The sequence below is a fragment of the Penicillium argentinense genome, assembly GCF_028826775.1.
Source record: "Penicillium argentinense strain IBT 30761 chromosome Unknown utg000011l_segment0_segment0, whole genome shotgun sequence".
NCBI classification, from domain to species: domain Eukaryota; kingdom Fungi; phylum Ascomycota; class Eurotiomycetes; order Eurotiales; family Aspergillaceae; genus Penicillium; species Penicillium argentinense.
The window spans coordinates 548,430-574,852 of NW_026622670.1; the positions used below are offsets into that span (position 1 = coordinate 548,430).

Below are 26,423 nucleotides of genomic sequence, written 5' to 3' on the forward strand. Positions count from 1 at the left end.
TATCTTCTGCCAGCCGGGTCGATAACAGCTGCTGCTGTAGCCTCAAGTACGATTTAACATATGTCAGCTCGCACTCCTTGGCTTTCTGGGAGATTCGTTCCATACTAGGAGCGGAGTCCACGATGTTGAGCTAGTCGAGATAGTCTGCTGGCGACTACGTAATTGTGCAGAGCCCACGATTCAGATTAGCTCGGTTTCTTTCTACCATTCGTCCGTTTATGAAACATCGTATATTTAAAAAAGCTTGGTCTGCTCTACTCTACCAGGGCATGCTATATACGAACCTGCCGTCCTATCATAATCATCATAATATAATATATAATCCTATAATATGGGATGAACACCAGCTGGTCTGGAGCGATCCACCGCGAAGTGGCACCCAATCCAGAACACAGATCCCCCAAACTACATAGTACAATCGCATATGCTGCCGAAATTAACCAACTCCCCAAAAGCTGAAGTTGAAGCTCACCAGCCAAGAGCCAAGAGGCCAAGCTCAGCTAAGAACGCGAACCCCTCGACTCGGGATGCCCCGCGTACTGGCCCGAGCGAATCTCACGCTCACCCCGACGGGCAATCTCCTCATTCCACTCGGCGCTCTCTTCAGATCCAAACGTCCGATCCACTGCAGCCGTAAGCGAGCCTCGTAGCGACTCGCCGGCGCCCTATACATCAGTCAGTCAGCCTCATAGCCCTTCACGCCGCATGTACTTAGGTAGGTACACTTACATGCACACCCGCAATAACACCTTGCGCCTTCTTCCCAACATTCTCCCCCATATTCGCTGACTTCGAGCCCGTCCGCGACTTCTGCCCGGCTATCTTCTCTTCCTCCTCATCCATCTGGACCCGCTGCGCCGTACTCGGCGCATGTTGGATGCGATCATCCTGTCCCGCCGCATCGTAGCTGTTGGATGGCGATGCGGGCTGGTGGTGGCTCTGGTGCGGTCCGCCGGCTGAGGCTTTGCTGTAGGATGCTCCTGTTGCTGGGTTGTAGCCTGCTGTTGCGGGGTTGTACTGCGCGCGGGTTGCGTGGAGGCCGGTTGGGATGCCGGGGGCGCCAGTTGAGGAGCCGTGGGCGATTCCGCCGCCAGAGGTGTCTGTTGTGTAGCGGTCGCGGTTGTCGGTGCTCATTATGGAAGATAAAAGATGATTGGACGTATTTGATAAAGATTACAAAGTTGGGATGAGAACTACAAGATGAGATGGAAGGAGGGTGGATATATATAGTTCGGAGATGCATGACGTCAAGATGAGCGCAGAGCTCAGGTAGCTCGAATAACTCTTCTGAACTTGTATATATCCTCTCATACCACCAATATACTTGGGAATGACATATATTGGATACCTAGAAATGCAGGAAGCTTGGAATACACCCTTCTGAATGATCACCCGAACAACCAGGCACCGCCCCATGAGCCGAGGTCCAAGACACAGACCGTGGAGCAGATTTCCTAATCTGGGGATCCTCCGATCCATCCCCATCTTTTAATCCAACCACCTCGGCTCCCCCAAAATACTTAACACCCTCGTCTCACATCGGGGAACCCCATCAAATCCCAGCTGAACTACACAAAGCCACCAAAATGTCCTACAAGCAAATTCTCTACAACAAAGCGCCAACAGACGCAATCGACCCCTCCCTCTCCAACGGCACCTTCCGCCTAAACACCCTCCCCACTCCCACCAATGTGCCCACAGACAAACTCCTCGTGCGCGTGCATTACCTCTCCCTCGACCCCGCCATGCGCCAATGGCTAACCGCCAAGCGCTCGTACATCGCACCCGTCGAGCTGGGCGCCGTCATGCGCGGCCAGAGCATCGCGCAGGTCGTCTCCGTCGGAACCGACCTCACCTCCACCTACAAGAAAGGCGACTGGGTTGTCGCGTACTCCGGATGGCAGGAATACGCCGTGCTGGGCGCGAAGGAGGTGGAGAAGGTCACCGTGCCTACCGGCGGCCGGCCCACGGACGCCATGTCTGTTCTCGGCATGACCGGGCTCACTGCATACTTCGGTATGACGGAGGTGGGACAGCCGAAGGCTGGGGAGACCGTTGTTGTTTCTGGGGCTGCGGGCGCGACGGGGATGGTTGCGGGTCAGATTGCGAAGATTAAGGGGGCGAAGAGGGTTGTTGGGCTGGCGGGGAGTAAAGAGAAGTGTGAGTTCCTGGTCCGGGAGCTGGGATTTGATGCTGCGGTTAATTATAAGGATGGCGATTGGAGGAAGCAGCTCAAGGAAGCGACTCCTGAGTATATTGATGTGTTTTTTGATAATACTGGTGGTGAGATTTTGGATGCTTGTCTTGCGCGTGCGGCGAGGGATTCGAGGTTTGTTATTTGTGGTGCTATCAGCCAGTATAACACCTCTAAGCCTCAGGGTCCGGCGAGCTTTATGAGTGTTATTGTGAGTAACCCTCCTTGGCCTTTTTTCTTCTGGTGTTTTGCTAACGGTGCTACTGCAGTCGCAACGCATTACTATGAAGGGATTCATTGTCTTCGACTATGCCAAGAAGTATCCCGCTGCCCTGCGGGAGCTGGGATCCTGGTTGGCGCAGGGTAAGCTCAAGCGCAAAGAGCATATTGTTCCTGGTGGCATCGAGGGAGCACCTAAAGCGTTGGTTGATTTGTACAAGGGTGTGAACACTGGCAAGATGATGGTTGAGGTTGCGCCTGTTAGCGAGGCACTGGGTGCCAAGGCTAAGCTGTAAGTATCGTGTCCGGGAATTTTCGGGTGTATTTATTTCATTTATTTCATTGTTGTGTATATTGCGATGAGCTGGTAGCACGCTGCTGCAGATGCAGGTCGTTCTCGGTTAGTGCTGCTAGTAGTCGGATAAACTGTCTTATCATACTTCCAGATGATTTGTGTTGAACGTCAGTGTATAAAATTTCTTGGAAGCACCTACTATGGCAAGAAGCCGATCTACCACATGAAAGTGAACTTGAGTACCTTACATAGCGACTCAGAGAAAATCATCAACGACCCGTCTCTCCAGCCTCACAGATAGAAACGCTATAGATCCACTCCGACTGAAGCATTGCCGTGGTAGTAATCCTCTTCCTCGGACTAGGATGCAGCATCGCATAGACTGCATTTCGCCGCCTCTAAAGAGAGAGCCACATGAGCTTTTGTACGAGTTTCAGAAAGATTAAATACTACCAGTGGATTTGCACTCACCCTGCCCAACGCCTCAATAGGCGGGTACCCATCCTCCCCCCTCCGCCCATGCAGATAGTCCATATACCGCGTATCCTCGCGATTCGGTCGCGCACTGCGCCACGGAAGACGACCTGTGATCAACGCAAGGTAAATAATAGCCGTCGCCCAGACGTCTGTGGGACGGGGGTCATCATCGTCGTCATCTTCACCTTCTGCGTCACCGTTATTCTGGGAACGATGTCGAGTTAAGTGTCTTCTGAATCCCTCAGGCGGGATATAGGGAAGACTCATCCCCGGAAATGAAGCAGTGGAAGAATGAAATCCTCCCTTCCCTCGAGCATTCTGCTCTTGATGGCTCTTGAATGGCGAGAGAAGCCAAGGCAGAGAGAAATACCAAGAAGAGGGCTGGGATTGTGCCCGTTGGCTGTGATATGCTTGTCTCTCTTCATCTGTCTCTAGAGGTATGGTGCAATCATTCCACAGACGGCGGATATGTTCGTCGCCGAAGCCAGCGAGTTTAACTGCGCCGCTGGAGGTGAGGAGGATTGTTTCAAGGCGGATGTCACGGTGGGCGATTTCGTGCTGGTGGAGGAATGATAGGGCGCGGAGGATTTGCGCGATGAGACAGTCTACTTCGTTGGATGGGAGGGTGCCATGTAGGGAGATGAGTCCGTGGAGGTCGCCGCCGCCGCAGAAGGGGGTTACGAGGCAGAGTTCGGAGCGCTCGTTGTAAAGGAGGTCCGTTATTGGGAGGATGTTTGGGTGGCGGGGATGTAGATTGGATATTGAGGATTGGGAACAGGAGATTGAGCGGGTGAGGGGGTTGGAGGAGTCGAGAATGTTGTAGCGGTAGACTTTGATAGCGAAGACCCGCGGAGAAGAGGTATTGGTGGCGGCTTGGTTCTCGTGTAGACGGACTGTGCTGTTCGAGCCATAGTGCAAAATCTCAAGACAGCGACCGTATTTCTCCATGAATGATAGAGCCTGATCGGGGGTGTTTGATCTCTCGCGTGATGCCGATGTCGCATCTGTCTCTGATCGCATCAACGGCCGGCGATCTGTCGAGGCAGAGGCGAGAACCGGACGGTCATGACTAAAGAAGGGCCAGCTATGCTTCCTGGCGCTCTGCGCGTTGTGGATTTTTGCGTCTTGCGCACCAGGTGACAAATTAGGGCGCATCGAATAGTGGTGATGGGAGGTATCTGAGTGGGTGTCGTGTCGGTGCACGGCGATGCCAGTCCAGGCGTCTTGGTGACGGGAGTGATCCTTCATCGACACCTGAACCGAAGGAAAAACAAAGGAAAGTGGAAAGTCAAACAAACGTAGAATGCAATTTGATTATGCGCGGAGGGCAAAGAAAGTGGCATCTAGCTGTTCACGCAGTCTGCTTTTATAGATGTAGCCACCGGTGTACCAGGGCAGCCCCTAACACATGTGAACACCCAGCGACGACATACTCCCTGGGTCAGAATCACGCAGAAGACCCTGTGCCGTTTGTATGGTCGTTTCGATAAACTCGGGATTGTGTTAGTCAAAGGAAATCGGGGGATTGCTACATGGTGTACTTTCTAGTAATAGACTGGGGATCCCGCGATTGGCCACTGCAAACCGCGCAGACGATCGCGGGCTGCCACGCTATTTCAAACACTGAGCGATTTGTCGCCGTCAATGAAAGCTGTCAGATAAGCCGTTAGCGCCGCAGACTTCTTTTCTTCGTTGTTTTCGTTCTTTTTTTGGGGCAGCTGAAATGCTCCGGGGAAGGGAAAGGGCCGCCTGTCACCACCGCAAGCAGCAGCGAAAGATGTGGTGAGGAAAAATCGCGCAGAAGTGACAGCCGGGGAAAATCTGCCAGAACCGCAAAATGCTGGGGGCTATGGCTGTAGCGAAATTGCATGCGCCATTTCTTTTTGCGGTCGGTTTTTTCCCATTCAGCCAGCATCATGACATGAAGTTTTTCTTCTGTTGCAATAGTCCTGCTCACACAGCCTAAGGGCCATCCAGAGATTGCAGGTGGCTGCACCCAAGCTTCTCCTAGGGCTGGCCGGGAGAGAGCCCACGTCACGTATTGTCATGTTCTATAGAAGACAGCTGGAGTTAAATTTCTGATTGGGTGGGGGACGGCCAGGGAGTAATCTAACCGTAATCGGGTGTATATTCCGCTCCATGAGCGATTTCTTTGCTATGGCGGGTACTCGATCTGAGTACGGAGAGCTCCTATACTCCTCAGGTACTGTATCCACTGGGGGAATGGGTGCCTACCACCATGATACGCCCCGATGGCTGTTCCAAGCCACTGGAACCCAGAGGTCTAAGCTTAGCTCCACTGAGGCAGTTCTGATGCTGCGTGCACCTACTGGAACCGGCCTCGTCTACCATGCCAATGCAGGCAATCCTCGTGGCCGTGGCTAGAGTCGCGTGGCTCCGCTTGTGTAGGTGACGCGAGGGATTTGGTTGGATTGCTATTTTTTATTGCCTTTTTTTTTACCTTCTTGTAGTTGCTCTCTTCTCGGTTCCAAACCCATCAAGTGGAAGGGTGGGCAGCCTACTCTGGTTTAGCCGGTGCCTACATCACCTACTACATAAAGCTCACCGCACACGCCAACCTTTCTCTCGATATATTTACCTTTTTTCTTATCCCTCCTGCTGTGCCTGTCCTGGGTGCTTGGCTGTCTGCCATCCTCGCTTTTCTCCTGCCCTTCTCCCTCCATCCTTTAGACAGCTATCGCCATGGATTCTGGATCCCCCCACAGCAAGCCTGACTTCGACATCGAGGCGGAGGAGAGTGAACGCACTGGTCGCACCACGCGCATTACTTTCGAAGAAGAGTCTACGCCAGATGTTGAAGGCAACACTCGGTCTGTTTATCGCCCACCAACGTTCCGCCGCACTCGGTCGTTGAGTCAGGATACCGTCCGTAGCACTCGCAGCAGTAGCCAGACAGCTGTCCCAGCAAACGCCGGCTTCCCAATCGAGTTTCGCACCCTCTCGATCCAGATCTCCGAATCTCAGAATGCTCCCAAGGAGGTTGTCGCCGAACCGCCCAAGGAGAAGTTGCCCAACCAGGACTACTTCGAGACTCTCGACTTCCACAATATCACATCGGAGAAACTGTGCCAGGAATTCAATGTCGACCAGCGAACCGGTCTGAGCAGCAGCTCGGCGACCCAGCGTCTTCAGCGGGATGGAAAGAACGTCATCGCCCACCATCACGAGAACTACCTCAAGAAGATCTTCTTTTATGTCTTTGGTGGCTTCTGCTCGGTGCTGTGGGTGGGTGTGATTGTCTTCTTCATCTGCTGGCAACCTCTCAGCAATCCACCTTCGCCGACCAATCTCGCCATGGCTATTCTCATCATGATTGTCATCACTCTGCAAGCCAGTTTCTCTGCGTTCCAGGACTGGTCAACCAAACGGGTCATGAACTCGATTCTTGACCTTCTCCCCTCTGAGGCCATGGTCATGCGTGATGAGAAACTCGTCCGCATTCCTGCTACAGATTTGGTGATTGGTGATATCGTGCACATTGGCATTGGAAACAAGGTCCCGGCTGATATGCGACTATTGCAAACGTCTGGCGATGTTCGATTCGATCGTGCAATCCTCACTGGCGAGTCGGATGAGATTGACGGTGCCACCGAGGCTACCGATGCCAACTTCCTGGAGACTCGAAACATTGCTATGATGGGCACACTGGTTACAAATGGCAATGCCACTGGTATTGTGGTGCTCACGGGCAGTGGGTCCGTTATGGGTCGCATTGCGAAGATGACTGCCGGCGTCAAGCAGAAACCAACTCTTATCCAGAAGGAAATCAGCAGATTTGTCACAATAATCGTTATCCTGACAGTCTGTCTCGCCCTGTTGATACTGTTCACATGGCTCGGATGGCTCCACAAGGATCACCCGACATACATGAGTGTTGTTGCCATGCTAAACAATGTCATGGGCTGCGTGGTGGCATTTATTCCCGAGGGTGTTCCTGTTGGCGTTGCTCTGACTCTGATGACCATCGCAAAGCGCATGAAGAAGACGAATATTCTTCCGAAGGGCCTTGCAACAGTCGAGACTCTTGGGTGCGTGAATGTGATTTGCTCCGACAAGACTGGCACCTTGACACAGAATCGCATGTTCGTGAAATCGGTTGGCATGGTAGACTGGGAATACAGCATTGACAATATTGCTGCTAGCATGGAGGTTTCTCATGGTCTCTCAAATCTTCTGCGTGCCTCTGTGCTATGCAATGATGCGACATATGACCCTACCACCTTGGATCGACCTATTCACGACCGTATAGTCAACGGCAACCCCACCGATGCGGCAGTCCTTCGTCTCGCAGATGGAGCTGGTGCGACATCAGCCAAGAACCTCAAGGGACATGAGCGTGTTCACCAAATCCCATTCAACTCGAAAAACAAGTGGATGTTGACTATGCACGAGGACCCAAGTCTCAACAAAGGATACATGCTCTATGTCAAGGGTGCGCCGGATGTGCTCCTGCCTCGCTGCTATAGCTACTGGTCCGCCATCCACAACGCCGTTAAGCCCTTGGACGAAGAAGCTCGCCAGCGTTTCTCCGACTTCCAGGCCAAACTATCTCGTCGCGCCGAGCGTGTTATTGTTCTCTGCCAGCGTGTTTATGTTCCCAAATACCCCCTTGGATCCAACGGGTTCAGGGACGAAATCATGGCATCTGGCCCGCAAGACCTGACAGTCCTGGGGCTTTTCGGTATCATCGACCCGCCGCGGCCCGAGACCACGAATACTGTCGCTGCGTGCCGTCGGGCTGGAATTCGATTCTTCATGGTCACTGGTGATTTCGGGCTTACTGCCGCTGCTATCGCCAGTGATATTGGGATATACGATGGCGCTGCTGAGCCTGATACCATCGATGATATTCGTGACGGTGATGCGGAAGAGAAGTCCACGCACTCTACACACTCGCGACACAGCTTGCTCCTCGAAGGAACCAGTCTCTCATCTCTCACTCAAGACGAGTGGGCCACAGTCTGCGGATACGACGAAGTCGTCTTCGCTCGCACCAGCCCCGAGCAAAAGCTACGCATCGTTTCCGAACTCCAGGCCAAGGGCAACATCGTCGCCGTGACAGGCGACGGCGTCAACGATGCCCCAGCCCTACGCTCAGCAAACGTGGGTATCGCCATCGGCTCCGGCAGCGACGTAGCCATCGAAGCAGCCGACCTCGTCCTGCTAGACCGCTTCGACTCAATCGTCGAAGCCATCCGGCTGGGCCGCCTCGTCTTTCAGAACCTGCAAAAAGTAATCGCCTATCTCCTCCCAGCGGGCTCGTGGTCCGAAATCTGGCCGGTTCTCATGAACGTCTTCTTCGGCGTCCCTTCGCCTCTCAGCTCCTTTCTCATGATCATAATCTGCGTCTTCACAGACCTCTTCCTCTCCCTCTCCCTAATCATGGAAAAAGAAGAATTCGACCTCCTAAGCATCCCACCCCGCCGCCCAAAAGAAGACCACCTCATCAACCTCCGCATCTACGGCCAATCCTATCTCTTCGTCGGCATCATGGAAGCCTTCAGCGCCCACGCGATGTTCTTCGTGTACATGTGGAAAGCCGCAGGCATCCCATTTTCGGACCTGGTCTTTGCCTTTGAGAAATACACCGACGGCTTCCATGGGTACAATCAAGACCAACTTACGCATTTCAACAACGTCGGCCAATGCGTCTACTTCGTGACGCTCGTTATCATGCAGTGGGGAAATATCCTCTCTGTTCGGAGTAAGCGCATGTCTCTCCTGCAGGCTGATCCTGTCCGTCCGGCTCGCCGAAACCCATGGCTTCCACTAGCCATGCTCATCTCGCTCGTTATCGCTATCTTTGTCACTGAGGTTCCGGGTATCCAGTTGCTTTTTGGGACTGCTTCGGTTCCGATCCAGTACTGGTTTATTCCCTTGGGGCTGGCTCTGGGCGTGCTTGTTATGGACGAGTTGCGCAAAGTACTGGTTCGGTATTTCCCCAAGGGTCCGGTTGCTTGGGCTTCGTGGTGATGGGGCTTGTTGAGGTTCCAGGATAAGGCACCGAATTGATGCCTCATTCCCAACCTCTGTCGGCATGCCTGTTCAGGGAAACCCGAGGCACTGAGCTTGATATGCGCTTCAAACGCTCTTGCCGACATTATATTCTACATTCAGGGGATCTTCATGAAAGAACACCGATCGAGACCGATAATAGGGGTTTACTACTGTCAGGGGCTTGGCGCCCGTTCAGGGATAAATACCCCCAGAATCGCATGTAGACAGTTTGAAACAGTCAAGTTCAAGTTCTGTCAATTCCATCAAGGTCGATTTGTCTAGCAGGCCCTTATTCAATATTCAGTGCTTCATCGTATCCAATCTCAACAAGGCTGAGTAGAGATGTGGGATTTGATGACTTTTGCAGCATGAGTATGGTGTATTTGTGGCTGAATTTCAATGTTGAGGTTTCTCTGTAGATTTTATGATTATCTTCTATTTTATATCATGTTTTAGAGAACCTTCCATTCTATCATTATGCTAAATTTTATGGCTTTTATACCACATTATATTTAATACTGCAGCTTGCTTTTGCTCGATGTTTCACATTTTAGACTCAAATGTAGGGCGGTTTTTACTCTAGAAAGAGAACGTAATATATATGCCGGCTGATACCCCTGATTGCACGAGGTAGTTAAACAGTGTGTGGTATACCGTCAATTTTCGCCCTTTTACAAGCAGATTCCATGACCTTCATGATGACCATCACCGGCTTGAGCTCATTCCGTTCGTCTATAACCTCCTCGGTGTAGCTACTGATCCAGCTCACCAAACCAATATCTTCCTCCATTTTGTCGTGCTGGGGACTTTCAATGATTTCCAGGCAAAGGATAAAGAAAGGGATGAACTGGTGAAATAGAACAAGGCTATAAACAACGAAGTCAGCAATAAAAATAAAAAAGAATAAAAAAAAAATAAAAAATGAGTTCATGCATACCTCATTCCAAAAACGGCAGTTGATGCGTTGTTCAAGAGAGTCCTAAATGTTTGTAGAGACTTCCTGGAAAAGTCCACTGTTGGACGTGGTAGCTGATGACTACCTTGATTACATTTCTTGGACTGGTAGAGTATGATGAGCATCTTGTAACTGCTAAAGATCATATCCACGCAGAACCAGGTATCGACATGGGTTTTTGCCATTGCGAGCAGCTTCTCCTTGAAGGAAGTTAGCATTGGCGCCATTTTCATTCTGTCAGTAGGAGGCATACAATATCCCAATCTGACATTATCGACTCCACTTCTCCGATATAGCTATCGATGATCGCATCATAAGAAGACGGATCAGGGTTTGGTTCCGAGTCGATCCAGTCGAGGTATTTCATGACGATGATGGCAAGTCGCATCGAGGCAAGGAAATGGATTTGAATAAAGTGGGAAGCTTCATCGTCCACGCCTGTGATGGTGGGATCTGGAAAATTGACCTTCCACGACCCAGGGGGGATCAGTGTCGGCTTGCCGAATGATAGTCGGAAGAGGCAGTCTGTGCGGAGCAGATGCCAGAATTCGAATCGTTTGCGATTTCGGTCGACTTCGGTTTCGGTTTCGGTGGTAGTAGGGTTGGGTGTGGGAATCGCTTCGCCATTTATCTGCTCTGGGCTCCCGTCTACGGAGAAGTATCCTAGAGACCTGGCGACCTTGAGTGCTCGGTCCAGCATCTTCCAGGCGAGCTCACTGTTGCAACTTTCAAGAGCCATTGAGACCTATTTAATGCGTTGTTAGCCATACCTCACGATCATGGCGAGTTCTCTCCTATACATACCATGACAATCGCCGCAAACAGATCGGCAGGAGTCCTCTTCAAGATCCAGCCCTGGGAAAGGTTCTCGCAATTCTTATAAAGACGTCGAATAATACCACCCCTTCCAGTGCGAGGGACGGGATTTAGTATGGTTTGTTGCAGAAGAATGCTGTTGTATATGATCTGAGACGTGGTATCCAGTTGAACGTGAGGGATTTCCATCAAATCAGGAATGGAAAGCACAAAATCTTTTTCGATAGGGATTTTGAACCCCTCAAATTTGTATAGGTCGAAATAATCTAACAATGTCAGTGGATATCCTACCCCAAGTCGCGTGCCAACGTACTTCGAATAGATTCTTTTGCAGCTTCCTTCTGTATGACATGAGCTGATGGTGACTCATCCATTTGTGTATCTTCCTCATGTTGAAGCTCCGACATGGCAGATCTGATGGCTTCCATGCAGCGCTCGCTTTGGAAAATGCATGATTCAACTGTGCGCAAATGGCAGAAGACATTAGATAGTAGCAGGGATCTAGTATGTGCATCTTTGATGCCATCTAAAATGCTATTGACCACGGGCGAAATCGGGGAACGGCATTCAGCCAGTGGTACAATTTTAGTGGTCTCCGAGTCGACGGACGAAACAGACATGGAACCTTCGTCATGTTCGTCCGGGCCTGGGCCTTTTTCGATACCACAATGGTCTTCAAGACGTTTAAGGCGGTGGAGGACTTCTAGGAGCACCCTTTTCTCGTCGATGTCATTCCTAACCCAACAACCAATTATTCATCAGCATACATGAGGACAGCAGAACTGGATCGGCTCTTGTGCAGGGACTTACCCCTGTTTCTTGGTCCGTTGTTTTCGTAGCGGGTACACGCATTCGGTTCCTGTAGCTTCACACTTGTCACACCGGGGAGTGTCTCGATTACACCGAATCTATGTCGCAGCCTGTTATTCTCGCCGATCTCGCTAAAATGCCATGAACTTGATACCTTTTTTGGATTGGCAGCGACGGCACTACAATCGGACCCTGTCAGCATGTAGCTCAAACTATCATCAAGGTGTGATTGACTCACCGAAATATTGTTCATTGTGCGCTGGGGAGCCATTTTCAAGTGTGACTCGCGAGATGATGAAGGACAATGGAGCCGGGGAAAGCAGAGTCCGAAAGTCCGGACGAACTGAGCGGAGCACTGCGGCGGTGATTGGCGGCAGATTGCCACGGTGGGCTGACGGGGCCGGGGTTATGCAAGTCCCGAAAGTCCGGAGGGCCCGATCGCCGTCGACTCCACCTGCAGCTGCTGAAGTAGGCAGCACCCGCCGCCATGACTCGACTTCAGCCTAGTGCTGGTGAATCCTCGTATTGCAGCCTGTCACGCATCCCAGACCGAGCCGCTAGTCTGATTACGGTATGCTCCGTATTCCAGAAGACGGTGCACACATGTCCAGACCGGTTCCAGCAAATCTTCAATATATATCCCGAATGACACCCCCCTCCCGAAATGAGTTTTATCCACCACAGCCAACCGATATCGACCTCGAACGATGGGAGATCCATCATCAGGTCCTTCGAAGGGACTCGCAGATGTGCCGGAGAAACAGATTTCGGCCGGAGAACCGTCATTGCCTTCAACGCCTGAGGGTGATCAAACACCCAAGGTGGTCGACGTCGCTGAGGATTCGAAGGAGAAGACCGAGGAGAAAAATGCTGCCGAGCAGTCTGCCTCGCTCAAGGACTATTTTGTGCGTTACTAAGAAGCTTGGCTGGCCAGGTTGTGGTACTAACGAAAGCTCAGAGAGTCCTCTCGTATACAACCAGGAAAGACCGGCTGGTCCTCGCAGTCGCTCTCATTTGCTCTATGGCTTCCGGCGTGGTACGTGTGCAGTTTGCAAAGATTCTTACGGGTGCTATCATCAATCCAAATGAGTACCGTGCTGACCATTGATCAGCCGCTACCTATCATGAATATCGTTTTCGGTAATCTGGTCGGCGAATTTACAGGATTCTTCACGCCAGGCTCTTCGACTACCCAAGCTGACTTTAAAGCATCAGTCAGCCGACTGAGGTAAGCAAAGATATCTCCAAAATATTTGTGAGTGTATCAAGCTGATGACTCTAGCTTGTACATTGTATACCTTTTCATCGCCAAGTTTACGTTGACATATTTTTCCATGGTAAAGCTCCTCACTACTATGTCAAAGAAAATATCCCAGAATATCCTTCTGACACGCCGAACTCGACACAGTACTGTTTCCGCGTCATCAGCCTGCGAGTCTCAGCAGCCCTGCGACTGGAATACATGACCTCTCTCTTCGCCCTACCCATCAGCAAACTGGACCAAGTTTCAGTCGGCACAGTCGTGAATGCCATCACCACTCTCTCTAACTCGATCCAGCAAAGCATTTCGGACAAACTAGCAATCCTATTCCAGTCCCTCGCACTGCTAATTGCTGCCTACATCATCGCCTTCAAATATTCCTGGGCCCTGACTCTCGCCACCAGCTCCGCTATCGTGTTCATCCTCGTCGTCTGCAGCATTACACTACCCGCCGTTACCAAGGTCCAGCAGAAGGTGGATAAAGCCGACGAAAAGCATTCGGCAATTGCAGCAGAGGTATTTGGCTCGATTCGAACTGTCATCTCGCTCGGTGCCCAGGCGCCTCTGTCGAAGAAATACCGAAGCTGGGTCGAGGAATCACGGAATCGAGGCCGAAGCATGGCCCTGCTCATGGGCGCCCAGTTCGGCCTCATGTTCTTCGCCATGTATGTCAGCTACTCGCTGGCATTTTGGCTCGGCCTGAAGCTCTTCCGTGAGGGCCACATTGCCAACATCAACACCGTTATTGTGTATGTCCATTTGTCCCTTGCCTCAGTTTTCATTTGCTAATTGGGTTTTAGAGTCTTCTTTTCGATCATGATTGCAGTAAGCGTCCTCGGAAATATCGCCTCGCCTTTGATGATGGTTTCCAAGGCCGCCGGCGCGGCAGTGTCGTTCTTCGAAATCATCGACTCCGAGAGGATAACCTACGACGGCATCCGTGACACGGAAATGCTGGTCCAAGGCGACATCATTTTCAAAGATGTGGAGTTTACGTACCCTGCCCGACCAGACAGCAAAATACTCATGGGGCTGAATGCGAGATTCGAACGGAACAAGACCACGGCAATCGTCGGCCCCTCTGGATCTGGAAAGAGTACTATTGTCGCCCTGGTTGAGAGATGGTATACGCCGCAAGAAGGCGCGCTCTTCGTGGGTGAACGAAGCGTCGAAGAGTTGGACCTGAAGTGGTGGAGATCTCAGATCGGCCTTGTGCAACAGGAACCTTTCCTCTTCAACGATACCATTCTCAAGAACGTCTCGTATGGCCTGGTTGGCACAAAGTGGGAGAATGAGCTTGACGAGGTGAAAGCTAGTCTGGTGGAGAACGCTTGCAAAGAAGCATTCGCGGATGAGTTCATTGAGCGCCTACCCGAGGTATGTCCAAGATGACCCTGAAGTACTACCAGCTCAAGGATCTAACTTCATAGGGATACGCGACCGTGGTGGGAGAGAACGGCGTCAAGCTGAGCGGTGGCCAGAAACAGCGATTGGCTATAGCCCGAAGTATCGTGAAGCAACCGAAGATTCTGATCCTGGATGAGGCGACCAGCGCGATCGATGTCCGCGGAGAGAAGATCGTCCAAGCGGCGCTGGATCGCGTTTCCGAAAACCGCACCACAATCGTGATCGCCCACAGACTATCCACCGTTCGCCGTGCAGACCGAATCCTGGTCCTCAGAGGAGGCATCAACATCGAAGAAGGCTCACATGATGAGCTTCTGGCGATGGAAAATGGGCTTTATCGTGACCTGGTCAATGCGCAGAAACTTGATATTGATGCTGAGGACGAGGCCGACCCGATTGAGGTCACTGCTGCCTTGAAGGAGGAGCTCGATCATTCTACGAGCGTCGTTATCGAGGGATCCGAAGATGAGACGCAGGAGAAGTATAAGAATCGTGGCTTCTTCAGGAGTGCTGGGCTTTTCATCTTTGAGGCGCGCTCTCATTGGTTTATCTGTCTTACTGCTATCGTGGGGATAATGGGAGCTGCAGGTGAGTCTTCTTGTTCAAGTCTGCTGTACCTGGCTAACCTTTTTATCAGCTGCTTTCCCCCTACAAAGCTGGCTATTCGCGCATATCATCAACGTCTTCAGTTATCAGGGCCAGAAACTGGTTGATGCTGCTAACTTCTGGTCGCTGATGTTCTTTGTCTTATCCCTTGGTATCGCAGCATGCTATTCTGCCGTGGGATACTCAGCTAGTAGACTCTCTGTCGTGAGTTTAGCCTATTCCTATAATACTATATTCTTATCTAACGCCATATTCCCAGGAAATATCTTCGTCATGCCGGAACGAGTATTTCCAAAACATTCTGCGCAAGCCTGTCCCCTTCTACGATTTGAATGACAACGCATCCGGTTCGCTGGTATCACGTTTAGCCACCGACCCCAGACAAATCCAAGATTTGATCGGACTCAACGGAGTCTTCCCAGTGATTTCAGTTTGCAGTATGCTCGGCTGCATCGCAATCGCCTTTTCCTTTGGTTGGAAACTCAGTCTCGTCGCCGTCTTTGCCGCTCTCCCCTGCGTGTTCCTCGCCGCATTTATGCGCATTCGATACGAGCTGCAGTTCGACTCAATGAATGCAGAGGTCTACTCTGGCAGCTCCCAGTTTGCAGCGGAAGCCATCGAGGCATTCCGGACTGTATCAGCGCTAACCATGGAAAACGCCATCTTGGACCGATACTCTAGAATGCTGAGAGAGCAGCAAAACAAAGCTTTCCGCAAAGCTTGGCTTGCTACGCTGGTATTTGCATTTTCTGATAGTGTTGAGTTGTGCGCCATGGCACTCACCTTCTGGTATGGTGGCCAGCTTCTCGCATCGAGGGAATATGAACCTGCATCCTTCTACATCGTGTACATGTCAATCATCATGGGCGGACAGCAAGCGGGCCAGTTCTTCAGCTTTGGACCGAATATCGCACAGGCTACAGCGTCTGCCAATCGGATTTTGGGTTTCCGCCCGACTGCCAACGACATTGATAATGACATCAAGAAGCGGATCCCGGATCGGTCCTCCCGGTCCGGCGCTCGTATAGAGTTCAAGGACCTTGCATTCAAATACGCGTCTCAAGAAACCCCCTTGTTCACTAACTTAGATGTGAACATTGAGAGTGGCCAATTCGTCGCCTTTGTGGGTGCCTCAGGCTGCGGCAAAACCACGCTGATATCCCTGCTCGAGCGATTCTACAGTCCTTTCAAAGGAACTATTCTCATCAATGGCGAAGACATCAGCGGCCTCGAAAATGAATCATACAGGAGATCGCTGTCACTGGTGGCTCAGGAACCGCGATTATTCGAAGGCACAATCCGTGACAACATCACCCTCGGACTCGACAGTTCCGAATATACCGAGGAAGAACTAATACAAGCATGTACCGATGCTGAAATTCACAGTTTCATCACATCTCTGCCAGAAGGCTATTCCACCGAGCTAGGAATCAAAGCCCAAACGGCTCTAAGCGGAGGCCAGCGACAACGACTTTGCATCGCGCGTGCCTTGCTCCGCAAACCGTCTCTCCTCCTCTTGGACGAGGCCACATCAAGTCTTGATTCAAAGTCGGAGAAGATCGTTCAAGCTGCTATGGAGAAACTTGCAGCGCGAAGAAGCATGACGATTGTCGCTGTCGCGCACAGACTAGCGACTATCCAGAAAGCGGATGTTATTTTCGTTTTCGGCGAGAGCCAGAGTGGAAGGGGTTCGCGGATTGTTGAGCAGGGATCACATCACGAGCTGTTGCGGAATAAGGGGATGTATTGGCAAATGGTTTGTATCACCTCCCTTTTGAATGCAGTGGTTTGTTTACTGACTTTTGCTTGTTATAGTGTCAAGCGAATGGGCTCGATCGGTGAATGTCGCCCGCAAAAGCCTTGTATAGATAATGTGTAGAAATTAATAATCGCCGCTCTACTCATCGCCACTCTGGGCTGACTTTTGAGCATTTTGTCAATAAAATCCTATCTTTCGCCCCGTAGACGCGTTTCTGCCCTGGGCAGCAAACGGCCCTTCCCTTAACGATGGCGGCCTTCTTTCTTTATTCGACATCCATCTCTCCACTCCATACTGTTTCCATGCCTCCAAAGAAGTACCAGGCCACCACAAAGATACAAAGGCAATCCACTCGCGATTACCATCCGATGTGAGGTGCATTTGTCTGTACTAGCGCCTGTAGCAGCCCAAAGATGAACACCGCTGATCATGCTCGGGAAAATTCAACACGAGATCCGGCACCAAGGTCCCATCTGGCCATTGACTGTCCGAGCTTGCGAAATGAAGTGATGACAGAACCCATAACCAGGAAGCAAGAGCCCCGCGAAACCAAGCAACGATTTAGAGACATCGAATCCGAGACTGTCAGTGCGGGGACGCCGATCTTCCTATATCCAAGAGCCTAAGCACCAAGCTACGACGTTGACTGTCCGTGTAATTGCATTCGCTGAAGAATGCCCCGAGGTGCGTCGGATTCCCTTATCGGAGATGGAATACTGGCACTCTCCAGGCACGGAGGGTCTCATGTTCAGTCCGCCGTCTACTCTCGAGATCTCTCGACTCGGACATCTATTCTATTCGACACGATTACAATATTCAAAAATACCTTGTGATGAGTCGTGACTATTAAGTGTGAGTTTGCAATGCATAAGGAGGTATATGTGCTGCTATCACATTGGTAGCAGCATTTTTTCCGGCAGAATGCCGCACTTGAAGCATCACTCGGAGGAGGCTCCAAAGATATCGTGACATGGGACGAGGTGAGCGAGCTTTCTGCTCAATGAACTCAACAATTCAGAGTTAATGAAACGTCTATAGCACTCTGTTATGGTCCGCGGCGATCGGATCATGTTCTTCTCGGGCGAATCCCATCCCCTCCGGATGTCAGCACCCGGACTCTGCCTAGAAGTCCTCCAGAAGGTGAAGTCCCTGGGATTCAACTAAGTCTCATTCTATGCAGACTGAGTGCTTCTCTAGGGAAAGGGGAGAGACATACCAAGGGAGTATTTGCACTGTGGTCTATGGTGGTCCCGCAGAAGTCCATGAACTCGCAATCGAGAAAGGTGGTGATGCAACCGTCATGGAGGGGAGTGCAGATGTGGTCAAATTTGGCAGCAAAAAAGACTCAACTATCATTCAGTATGAAGTGCAGAGCCCCAGAGTCATTGTTGAGCTGTCAAAATGGACTTGATGTGTATCTTCTGGGTGAGCTTATCTGACTGGGATAGTCAGAACGGTGCTAATGAACAGAGGTCGCTATTTAACGTACAACTATTGGTCTGTTGATCTACCCAGCAATCCTATCTCAGGAAACTATACAAACAAGAAAGTCGTTCTCCTCGTCCCCGATCGTGAAAGCGGGCTATTTGGTGCGGAGTATCAATGTGTCGAAGAACACAGTGTCTCTGTCTAGCGACTTTAGCACCACTACAGAGATAGAGATCATCGGGGCCAGCCATCGAACCGAGAAGTTGATTATGAATGGAGAGCAGACCAAATTCAAGAAAAGCTCTGGCGGCATCATTCAAGCAGTTGAGGACTTCGAGGAGCCCACAATATCCTACCAAACCTCTCAAAGATCAGCTGGAAGAGAATCGACTCTCTCCCCCGAAGCTCAAACAGGCCAGCAAACAAACCAAGATGTCTCCCGTCTCCCTATGACACTTTCGACTCAATTATTTCTTCTCCAAGTTACGATGACATCTTGTGGCGAGACGCATCTCTTGCCGCCAGCAACAACACCGGGCGTAACCTTACCAACCCGATGTCCCTGCACGACTCAAGACTACGGATTCCATCCGGAAAACCTCATCTACCGCGAGTATTTCGAGTCCAAGGGAAATGAAAATTTGTATTTGCAAACACAAGGCAGTTCGGCCTTTCGCCACTCAGAGTGGCTCAGAGAGACCTTGGTCGGACCTTTTCTGGTGCCATCACAGCCTATTCCTGAAATCAAACGTTCTCTCTGCCCGCGCAGAAAGGACAGACATATGCCTTCACCATCTTAATAGACAATATGGGATACGAAGAAAACTGCTCACTGGATCGAGCGATATGAAAATCCCACATTCTCAATTACTAGCTTTCGGGCCACAGCAAGTCAGACATTTCTTGGAAAGTTGCCGGCAATCTCGGCGGAGAGACGTATCGCGATCGCACTCGCGGTCCATTGAACGATGGTAAGATACGTCCACCGGAAATACCAGGAACTCCGCAGCTACGCTATCGAAAAGAGGTTTGTTTGCTGAGCGAAATGGCTATTACCTACCCGGCACGCCTATTTCCTCTTGGAAGAACAGCCAATTAGGTCCCATGGAGCGTCTTGATAGTCCCAGCGTAGCCTTTTACGCGAACTCTTTCGTTATCGACATGCCGACTCGGTACGAAATATCAATTGTGCAATCACCTGCAAAAACACCACTGATACGACTCCAGCATTCGATGCCAGATCTATGTGAACGGGTATCATTTCCGCAGGTGGGTTTGTACACAATATCAGGCCACAGAATATTTTCCCTGTACCTGAAGGAATCTGGGAATCACAGAGAGAATTATCTGGCTGTCAGTTTATGGGCACTAGAAGAAGGTGGTGAGAAGTGGGGAATTTGCAGTTGGTTGCTGGGCCGATTGTTAGCTATCTTCGGCCTGTTGCGATGAGCCCCGTTTCTCGGGCACAAGCGCCAAGGGGCTCAATGAAAGCCGCACGGATTCTGCGATTCTATATTTTTCACTCGTTGCTTTGGTAGCTTGGTTAGGTTGCGGTGGACAAGATGTTTGGCTTGTTGGTTGATCGACGTCATTCTGATCTAGCAGCTCTGCCAAGACTTCCAATAAGCATGAAATGATCAAATGATCCCAAAACGGATAATCAAGCAAGGGATAGCTACACCTTCAGCCGGTTTCTGTGCCAAAACGCTGAGATTGAAAACCTGCTTTATTTGAAAAATTGCTGGATTTTGTAATTTTAACCATATTTTTCGTTGCACGGTTTTTATAAATTCCACATTCTCATCATGGCTGCTCGCCTTCTTCTATCACTGAGGCAGACTTCTGTATTCAGACAACAGTCTCATAATCAGTTTACAGGCTTATTTTACTCCGTCACGGAGTATAAAGCAAGATCGGCTCCAGTTACAGCCAACACTTCTCGCGCCTATAAAACAACAGCTTTCCGACCGTCCAAGTCAGAGACAGCCATGGCCGCCAAAGAGATCAATCAAAACTTCCAATTACACAACCTATTCAATGTGAAGAATAAAGGTGAGTGCCCTGCTACTTGGGAAATTTATAAGAGTACGCATTAAAAATAATCGAATAGTGGCCGTCATCACGGGCGGTGGTTCGGGAATCGGTCTCATGGCCACCCAGGCCCTTGCCGTGAATGGTGCGAAAGTATACATCACAGGGCGAACTGAAGAGAAGCTCGAGAGAGTCGCAGAACTCTATAACCAAGACATCTCCGGCCAAATTATCCCCATTACTTCCGACATTACGAACAAAGATTCGATCAACAAGCTCGTTAAAGAAATAAGCTCGCGCGAGAAATTCCTCTCAATCCTCATCAACAATGCCGGAATCTCCAGCAGCACCCAAACAACCGAGCACGAAGATCCCAATGAGCTTCGCAAATCTCTATTCGAAGATCCCTCCGCCGACATCGGTGAATGGGATCGCGTTTTCCGCACCAATGTCTCGCAGCTCTTCTTCATGACATCGGCTTTCCTCCCGCTACTTCAGAAGGGTTCAGAGCAAGAGCATGGCTGGTCGAGTACTGTTATCAATATCTCATCAATCTCGGGCATTGTGAAGCTCTCGCAGCACCACTTTGCATACAATGCTTCTAAGGCGGCCGCGATTCATCTGACCAAGATGCTGGGACATGAGGTGATGACATCCAATTTGAAGATTCGAGTGAACAATATCGCGCCCGGTGTCTTCCCGAGTGAGATGACAGCGAACGAGAGTGATGAAAAGCAGAAGAGCTTCATTCCAAAGGAGAAATACGAGCAGAAGGTCCCGGCTGGAAGACCTGGCAAGGATGAGGATATGGCGAGCACTGTTCTTTTCGCAGCCACCAACCAGTACCTCAACGGTCAGACTGTTGTTGTCGATGGAGGATATGTTCTTGCTGCTGGATCTGTGTAAAATATCATGTACAATATTTAAGCACTTTCCTTCTACGGGGCAAAATTGATTTATTTCTTTAGTGAGAAAGAATCCTAGAATCCGACGTAGAATTCGATGTCCGTGGAATTCATAACATAGGATGCAGATCGATAGCGGGAACGCATTGGCGCTAGGGCGCTTTAGTCACTAAGGAAATTCATAAACATGACATTCGGTGCTGCCCTAAGTTCCCTGATGAGCCGCGCGCCAATAATAAATGTATTTTGCGGACCGATGCGAAATACCTATGGGTTGACCCTCTACTGTGTGACATCACTCAGTGCGCCCCTTCCGGAAATTGTTGCCTCGAGCAGTCAACGATTTATTGTGATTCCAACAAAGTAGTTACTGTTGTAAGTGTTAGTATTTTATTTTTAGATTCAAAAATTTGGAATTTTGGGACCTGTCATTTCGTTTAAACTCATTGAATTGCTTGTTCAATGGGTAGGATTCTTGCCCACTCTGCCCGGTCTGTATAATGCTGTTTAATACATCGAAGGCGCATTCAAAATTCCAAAATCACGTTATTTTGCGAACGATGCAAGTCTATCAGTCTATTAAGGAAATTTGTACAAAAGTGCGCTCCCAAGATCACAGCCTCCACTGCCATTTCCACACACCCCCCGCACGCTCCATCATCATCTCCAGCCGAGCCCAGAAAACCGATGTGGTTGATGCGACCATCAATGCGCCCACGAACACGGCCATGTATATGTATTTTTCAAGTGTCAGTATTCCACTTACTGATAGAAACATGGCACCTGCAACTGGTTTTCCGACCGAAAAACCAGCTGCGCACTGCAAGAAATACATTATACCAGTTATCCTTGGCACGTTGTCGCCGAGAAATTCGACCAACCTGGTTGGGAATAGCCCGATATATGCGCTAGCGAACAACCCGTAAAGGATAGTGAAAACGATAGAAAGACCTTTTCCTGGTTGCACGTTTGAACTTGCGACAACTGTACTGGGTACCCAAAGCCCAGCGGTTGAAACAGAACCTAAAAGGGCTGTCAACAAGAAGTCAACACTGCCAATCTTTCTACGACAAAGCCAACGCCAGATTCTCCAATGGCATTGCACGTGTTGCTCAATGCTGTGAAGTTTAAGTAGGCAGCAATATAGAAGATAGGCGTATAATAAGCTGCGCATTGGAAGACATTGAAACTTTGGGCGAAGAATTTGCCCGTCATAGCGATTTCCCGGATTCTTCAAATTGTTCACTCTAAAACTGCAACTCGACCGCAACAAACGAGAGTACTCTAAAATCAGTGGAAAGGGACAACGACGAACACCTATATGACACGTGATCTTTATTTCACTCTGCCAATCTTCATTTTCCCCGCGTTCTCCCTCTATTCGAAAGCAATCGCCTTCTCCGAAAGGTTTATGGGATCCTTGCCAGGTATCCATTTTTCTGCTGCCCCTCCCCGACCGTTGGCCTGGGATTCAATGTCCAAGCTAAAACCCAACACAAGCGCGAAGTCGATTTGAACCCAACAGCCACTCGAAGGCTGTGAACTACCACATCCATGGCAACCACTTGTTGATCCATGTTTGTGCATTTCATATTAGCATAACATACTTGCAGGAAAGAAGCACTCTCGGATGTGATCTCGGAACCAACCATTTCCGAACGGACAATCTCTGCCAAGGAAGCCGAAAGATCCAGTGCGAATGCTCGTGCTGCTACGACGGAAAAGAATACCCCGAAGCTGCCAAGATGGGCGGGGTGTGGAGTAAGCTTACAAGGCATGTCGTCAAATTCCTGGTGGCAGGCACCCCGCCTTCTCGGCATCCGAAATCTGTGAACTGAATAGCAGCCTTCTTGTTGTGTACAGGAAGCCGCCATGCCACTTTTTTGCCAATTTGCCAACATACTATTGAGCAGCCCGTCGAGGGTGTGGTAAAGACATCATACCATGATTCTTGTCCTTTAAAACAACATCATGGAAGTGCCTATTGCATCCAACAGGGGCCCAGGGAAAGGCTCTTCAGGCATGTCTTGAAAAATCTCGGTGTTTCGGTGGAGCTCTCGAGTTATAAGGATCCACTTCTTATATGGAGGCTAATTTTTAACCCTTGAGGACTGGGGATGTGATGTAACCTTTGGCTTATCGCCCTCTGGGCTAGCTTTGTGTCGGCCTGGGTTGACAACCAGGGGACGACATGCACCCTGTACCCCGAGTCGCTTGTTCACCATGGCCAAGCCGTGGATGACTCCCCGTCTATCCAACAGGCCTTTGACATGTGCGGTACCAACGGAACCGTTATTTTCTCTGAGAATGTCTTCCACGTGAACACCATGCTCAACATTACCAATCTGCTGAACTGTGATGTTCACCTCCGCGGTGAACTGCGCTTCTCTACCGATATTCCCTACTGGCGAACCCATGCCTTCAGTGTCGTTCTGCAGGATCAGGTCACTGCATGGCTCTTCGGAGGTACCAACGTCAACTTCTATGGCGAGGGCGGCTTCTACAATGGCGGTGGTCAGGCCTGGTACAACGCGAACAGGAATGAGTCGAACCAGCCCGGACGGCCCATGAGCATGACGTTCTACAACTCTACCAACCTGCATGTTGATGGTCTCAAAATCATTCAGCCACAATTCTGGGCACTTTCGTCTGGGACAGCCAGAATGTGTCTATGACAAACCTCTTTGTGAACGCCACCAGTGACAGCGAATGGTACACTATGAACTGCGATGGGTACAACTCCTGGCGCAGCCGGAATCTCCTTGTGGAGAACGCTACCATTATCACTGGCGACGACTGCATTGCTGCCAAGGGAAACACCAGCAATCTCCACGCAAAAAACACCTATTGCGAGGGTGGCACTGGAATCACTTTCGGCTCTATCGGGCAATACCTCGACATGCCTGACTACAACACCAACACGACCTTCGAGAACGTCACGATCAAGAATGCGGTGGATGGTGCCTATATCAAGACCTGGCAAGGTACCCGTATATACACCCCCAGCAACGATGACTGGGGTGGCGGTGGCACTGGTCTTGTCAAGAACTCACCTTCAAGGACTTTGAGATGATCAACGTCAGACTTTCCATCCAGATGTCGCAGTGCGTCTAGTCTGCCAACTCCAACAAGGGCTGCAACACCTCGACTCTGCAGATTGAAGACGTCAAGTGGCAGAACATTCGCGGCACCTCTCGGTTCAACATCGTTTCTTCTATATACTATTCCGATGAGGGTTTCCTGCCCCAACATCACTTTCGACAATGTGAACGTCACCAGCGTCAACTCCACTCTTGACCTGCCTTATTACGACACCGAAGTCAACCACGAGATCTTCCAGTGCACCAACATCGTCGGACAGAACAACTCTGGCATCCCCTGCAATATGGCCGCCCCGAGCAACTTCAGCCAGTGGATCTACGGCAACGTCGACAGCTCTGGTCTCGCGACCCTGAGCTAGACTCATCATGAAATTTGACGTGTGAATGCATTTTTATTAATAGAAATATCACATAGAGGACGTTTTCATATACCATGTATCCTATTTATTTTGTTTCATCCGAGCGCATTTCAACATGTGCTTCCCAATAAAACCCTTCAGACGGCAGACATGAAATTTTTCAGACATGCACAATGACATGAAGGTGCGGCTCATTCAAATCGTGGCATATGACCTGTACAGCTTCAACCCGTCATCCGAATAGAATTGCAGCTTGGCGCTTCGGCCTGCAAAATACACACTTCCCTCTTGCAGGTCAACAGATCTTCCTTCGCCCAGGATTTTCATTTTTCCGGACCCTTGGGTAACCACAAAAATACTCGGACTCTGCAACTCAGCATGTGTCTCATTCTGCGACGGCTGCAGATCCAGATACAAGACATTAAACTCGCTGATTGGAGGAGCATATTTGGTGGTTCTTCCATTTGAGCCAAGCAAGCTCGGATGTCCGGGCAGCAAAGCCGCGTCTGTACCTTGCGGCTTGAATGTAAGCGCTTGTGCGAACAGATCAACATTATCACGATCAGCCCGAGGACAGAATCCCGTGTTCAAAACGTTATCGGAGCGCGCCATGCACTCGAGAATGTCGCCAGAAAGGTACGCATGAATGCTATCTGCTGGGACGCAAATGGCCTGCCCCGGTTCTAAAACCATGTAGTTCATAAGCAGGGTGGCGACCAGGTTGCCATTGTCGAATTCCGAATATTGTTCGCTCAGACGATCCAAGAGTGCTGGGATATTCTGGTGATTCCCAAGCTCCGAGTTCGGTACCTTCTGCAATTCTTTGATCAAGTCTGCAACCTCCTCTGGGGGAAGACTCAACAGTGTCCGGCAGGTTTCTCGCAGGACCTCCTCGTCTAGGGACCTTTTGTCCTGTGGCACGATTTTCTCTAGGGGCTTCAGCCCATATACTTCTGCCAAACGCTCGCGGGGCTTGAAGCCGACAAAAAGTTCGAATCGAGAAAGCGCGATGGCAATCTCGGGCTTGTGGTTGGTGTCGCCAAACTTGATGGGGTCTTTGTTGTGCAACTTCTCGGCCAACTTTTTGTCGGGGTGGATCTGCAATGGGAGAGCTTTTTGGAAGGAAAGAACCTGTGAATGTTAATTTCTGTTGTCGACTAGAAGATACAGGCAAATCCTACCTTGGGTAGGAAAGGAACTTCCGTATTATATCGTTTAAAAAAGGAATTTCCGACCAGATCATGGTTCTTCTTGAGATAGGAAGACAAAAGCTCGTCATTGGAGACAAGTCGAGACGGGGCGGTGGGATAAGTTCCCATCCACATCTGTCGAACGATGAGCATCAATACTGGAACAGCGACAATCCTATCAGTCATGAAGTCGACGAACCTCCGAATATGTATCTGACTCGCTCAATTCGTCTGATCCAGGAATTTGCGACCACAGGCGCCCTGCAAGAGAGCTACTGCCTTGTTTCCCCCATGGATCATGCTACACACAGCCATCAATAAGAGAACGATTAAACTGGTGAAACCCATTCGCACCCGAATCGATTTACCTTGCACTCGCATTTCAGTTGGACAACGGTATCGGCCATTGTTAAAATATCCGGAAAGGATAACTTTTGATTTGTTCAACTGTTTTTTGCTAATTAAATATTTGGAAAGTTACTTCCGCATGGTTTCTTTAAACTATTTCAACACAGCATGAAATCAGTTCGTACTTTACCGGATGAGTCGGATTTTCGTCATCCAACCTCCGCAAAACAAGTTTCGGGCCCAC

General features: G+C 50.2%; 10 protein-coding genes across 10 annotated transcripts; 6 read left to right on the forward strand and 4 right to left on the reverse strand.

The window, feature by feature from the left end:
• Nucleotides 1-515: 515 nt before the first annotated feature.
• dprC lies at nucleotides 516-1,134 on the reverse strand (the record flags this gene model as incomplete). Its single annotated transcript, XM_056623707.1, has 2 exons — nucleotides 516-665; nucleotides 730-1,134. Coding segments are annotated over 2 exons (555 nt in total), but the record flags the coding sequence as incomplete, so codon positions are not given.
• Nucleotides 1,135-1,586: 452 nt separating this feature from the next.
• Nucleotides 1,587-2,709, forward strand: N7532_011217 (NADP-dependent oxidoreductase; the record flags this gene model as incomplete). The annotated part of the gene is made up of 2 exons (XM_056623708.1): nucleotides 1,587-2,405; nucleotides 2,464-2,709. The coding sequence occupies 2 exons, from the start codon at nucleotides 1,587-1,589 to the stop codon at nucleotides 2,707-2,709; spliced, it is 1,065 nt and encodes a 354-aa protein (XP_056468696.1).
• A 305-nt stretch (nucleotides 2,710-3,014) lies between these two features.
• Nucleotides 3,015-4,433, reverse strand: N7532_011218 (uncharacterized protein; the record flags this gene model as incomplete). The annotated part of the gene is made up of 2 exons (XM_056623709.1): nucleotides 3,015-3,068; nucleotides 3,180-4,433. The coding sequence occupies 2 exons, from the start codon at nucleotides 4,431-4,433 to the stop codon at nucleotides 3,015-3,017; spliced, it is 1,308 nt and encodes a 435-aa protein (XP_056468697.1).
• A 909-nt stretch (nucleotides 4,434-5,342) lies between these two features.
• N7532_011219 (uncharacterized protein) lies at nucleotides 5,343-5,570 on the forward strand (the record flags this gene model as incomplete). The annotated part of the gene is made up of 1 exon (XM_056623710.1): nucleotides 5,343-5,570. The coding sequence occupies one exon, from the start codon at nucleotides 5,343-5,345 to the stop codon at nucleotides 5,568-5,570; it is 228 nt and encodes a 75-aa protein (XP_056468698.1).
• Nucleotides 5,571-5,888: 318 nt separating this feature from the next.
• Nucleotides 5,889-9,179, forward strand: N7532_011220 (cation-translocating P-type ATPase; the record flags this gene model as incomplete). Its single annotated transcript, XM_056623711.1, has 1 exon — nucleotides 5,889-9,179. One exon carries the CDS (start codon nucleotides 5,889-5,891, stop codon nucleotides 9,177-9,179), a length of 3,291 nt encoding a protein of 1,096 aa, XP_056468699.1.
• A 658-nt stretch (nucleotides 9,180-9,837) lies between these two features.
• On the reverse strand, nucleotides 9,838-12,055 carry N7532_011221 (transcription factor domain-containing protein; the record flags this gene model as incomplete). Its single annotated transcript, XM_056623712.1, has 7 exons — nucleotides 9,838-10,069; nucleotides 10,141-10,358; nucleotides 10,412-10,903; nucleotides 10,963-11,240; nucleotides 11,288-11,709; nucleotides 11,785-11,882; nucleotides 12,023-12,055. 7 exons carry the CDS (start codon nucleotides 12,053-12,055, stop codon nucleotides 9,838-9,840), a joined length of 1,773 nt encoding a protein of 590 aa, XP_056468700.1.
• A 436-nt stretch (nucleotides 12,056-12,491) lies between these two features.
• Nucleotides 12,492-16,900, forward strand: N7532_011222 (ABC transporter permease/ATP-binding protein; the record flags this gene model as incomplete). Its single annotated transcript, XM_056623713.1, has 10 exons — nucleotides 12,492-12,689; nucleotides 12,743-12,820; nucleotides 12,897-13,012; nucleotides 13,067-13,121; nucleotides 13,193-13,794; nucleotides 13,846-14,422; nucleotides 14,476-15,040; nucleotides 15,090-15,262; nucleotides 15,318-16,814; nucleotides 16,874-16,900. 10 exons carry the CDS (start codon nucleotides 12,492-12,494, stop codon nucleotides 16,898-16,900), a joined length of 3,888 nt encoding a protein of 1,295 aa, XP_056468701.1.
• A 3,333-nt stretch (nucleotides 16,901-20,233) lies between these two features.
• On the forward strand, nucleotides 20,234-21,182 carry N7532_011223 (SDR family NAD(P)-dependent oxidoreductase; the record flags this gene model as incomplete). The annotated part of the gene is made up of 2 exons (XM_056623714.1): nucleotides 20,234-20,297; nucleotides 20,356-21,182. 2 exons carry the CDS (start codon nucleotides 20,234-20,236, stop codon nucleotides 21,180-21,182), a joined length of 891 nt encoding a protein of 296 aa, XP_056468702.1.
• Nucleotides 21,183-23,451: 2,269 nt separating this feature from the next.
• On the forward strand, nucleotides 23,452-24,641 carry N7532_011224 (uncharacterized protein; the record flags this gene model as incomplete). The annotated part of the gene is made up of 4 exons (XM_056623715.1): nucleotides 23,452-23,828; nucleotides 23,882-24,165; nucleotides 24,228-24,285; nucleotides 24,338-24,641. 4 exons carry the CDS (start codon nucleotides 23,452-23,454, stop codon nucleotides 24,639-24,641), a joined length of 1,023 nt encoding a protein of 340 aa, XP_056468703.1.
• Nucleotides 24,642-24,836: 195 nt separating this feature from the next.
• Nucleotides 24,837-26,238, reverse strand: N7532_011225 (uncharacterized protein; the record flags this gene model as incomplete). The annotated part of the gene is made up of 4 exons (XM_056623716.1): nucleotides 24,837-25,772; nucleotides 25,823-25,966; nucleotides 26,031-26,132; nucleotides 26,200-26,238. The coding sequence occupies 4 exons, from the start codon at nucleotides 26,236-26,238 to the stop codon at nucleotides 24,837-24,839; spliced, it is 1,221 nt and encodes a 406-aa protein (XP_056468704.1).
• Between the last annotated feature and the right edge of the window lie 185 nt (nucleotides 26,239-26,423).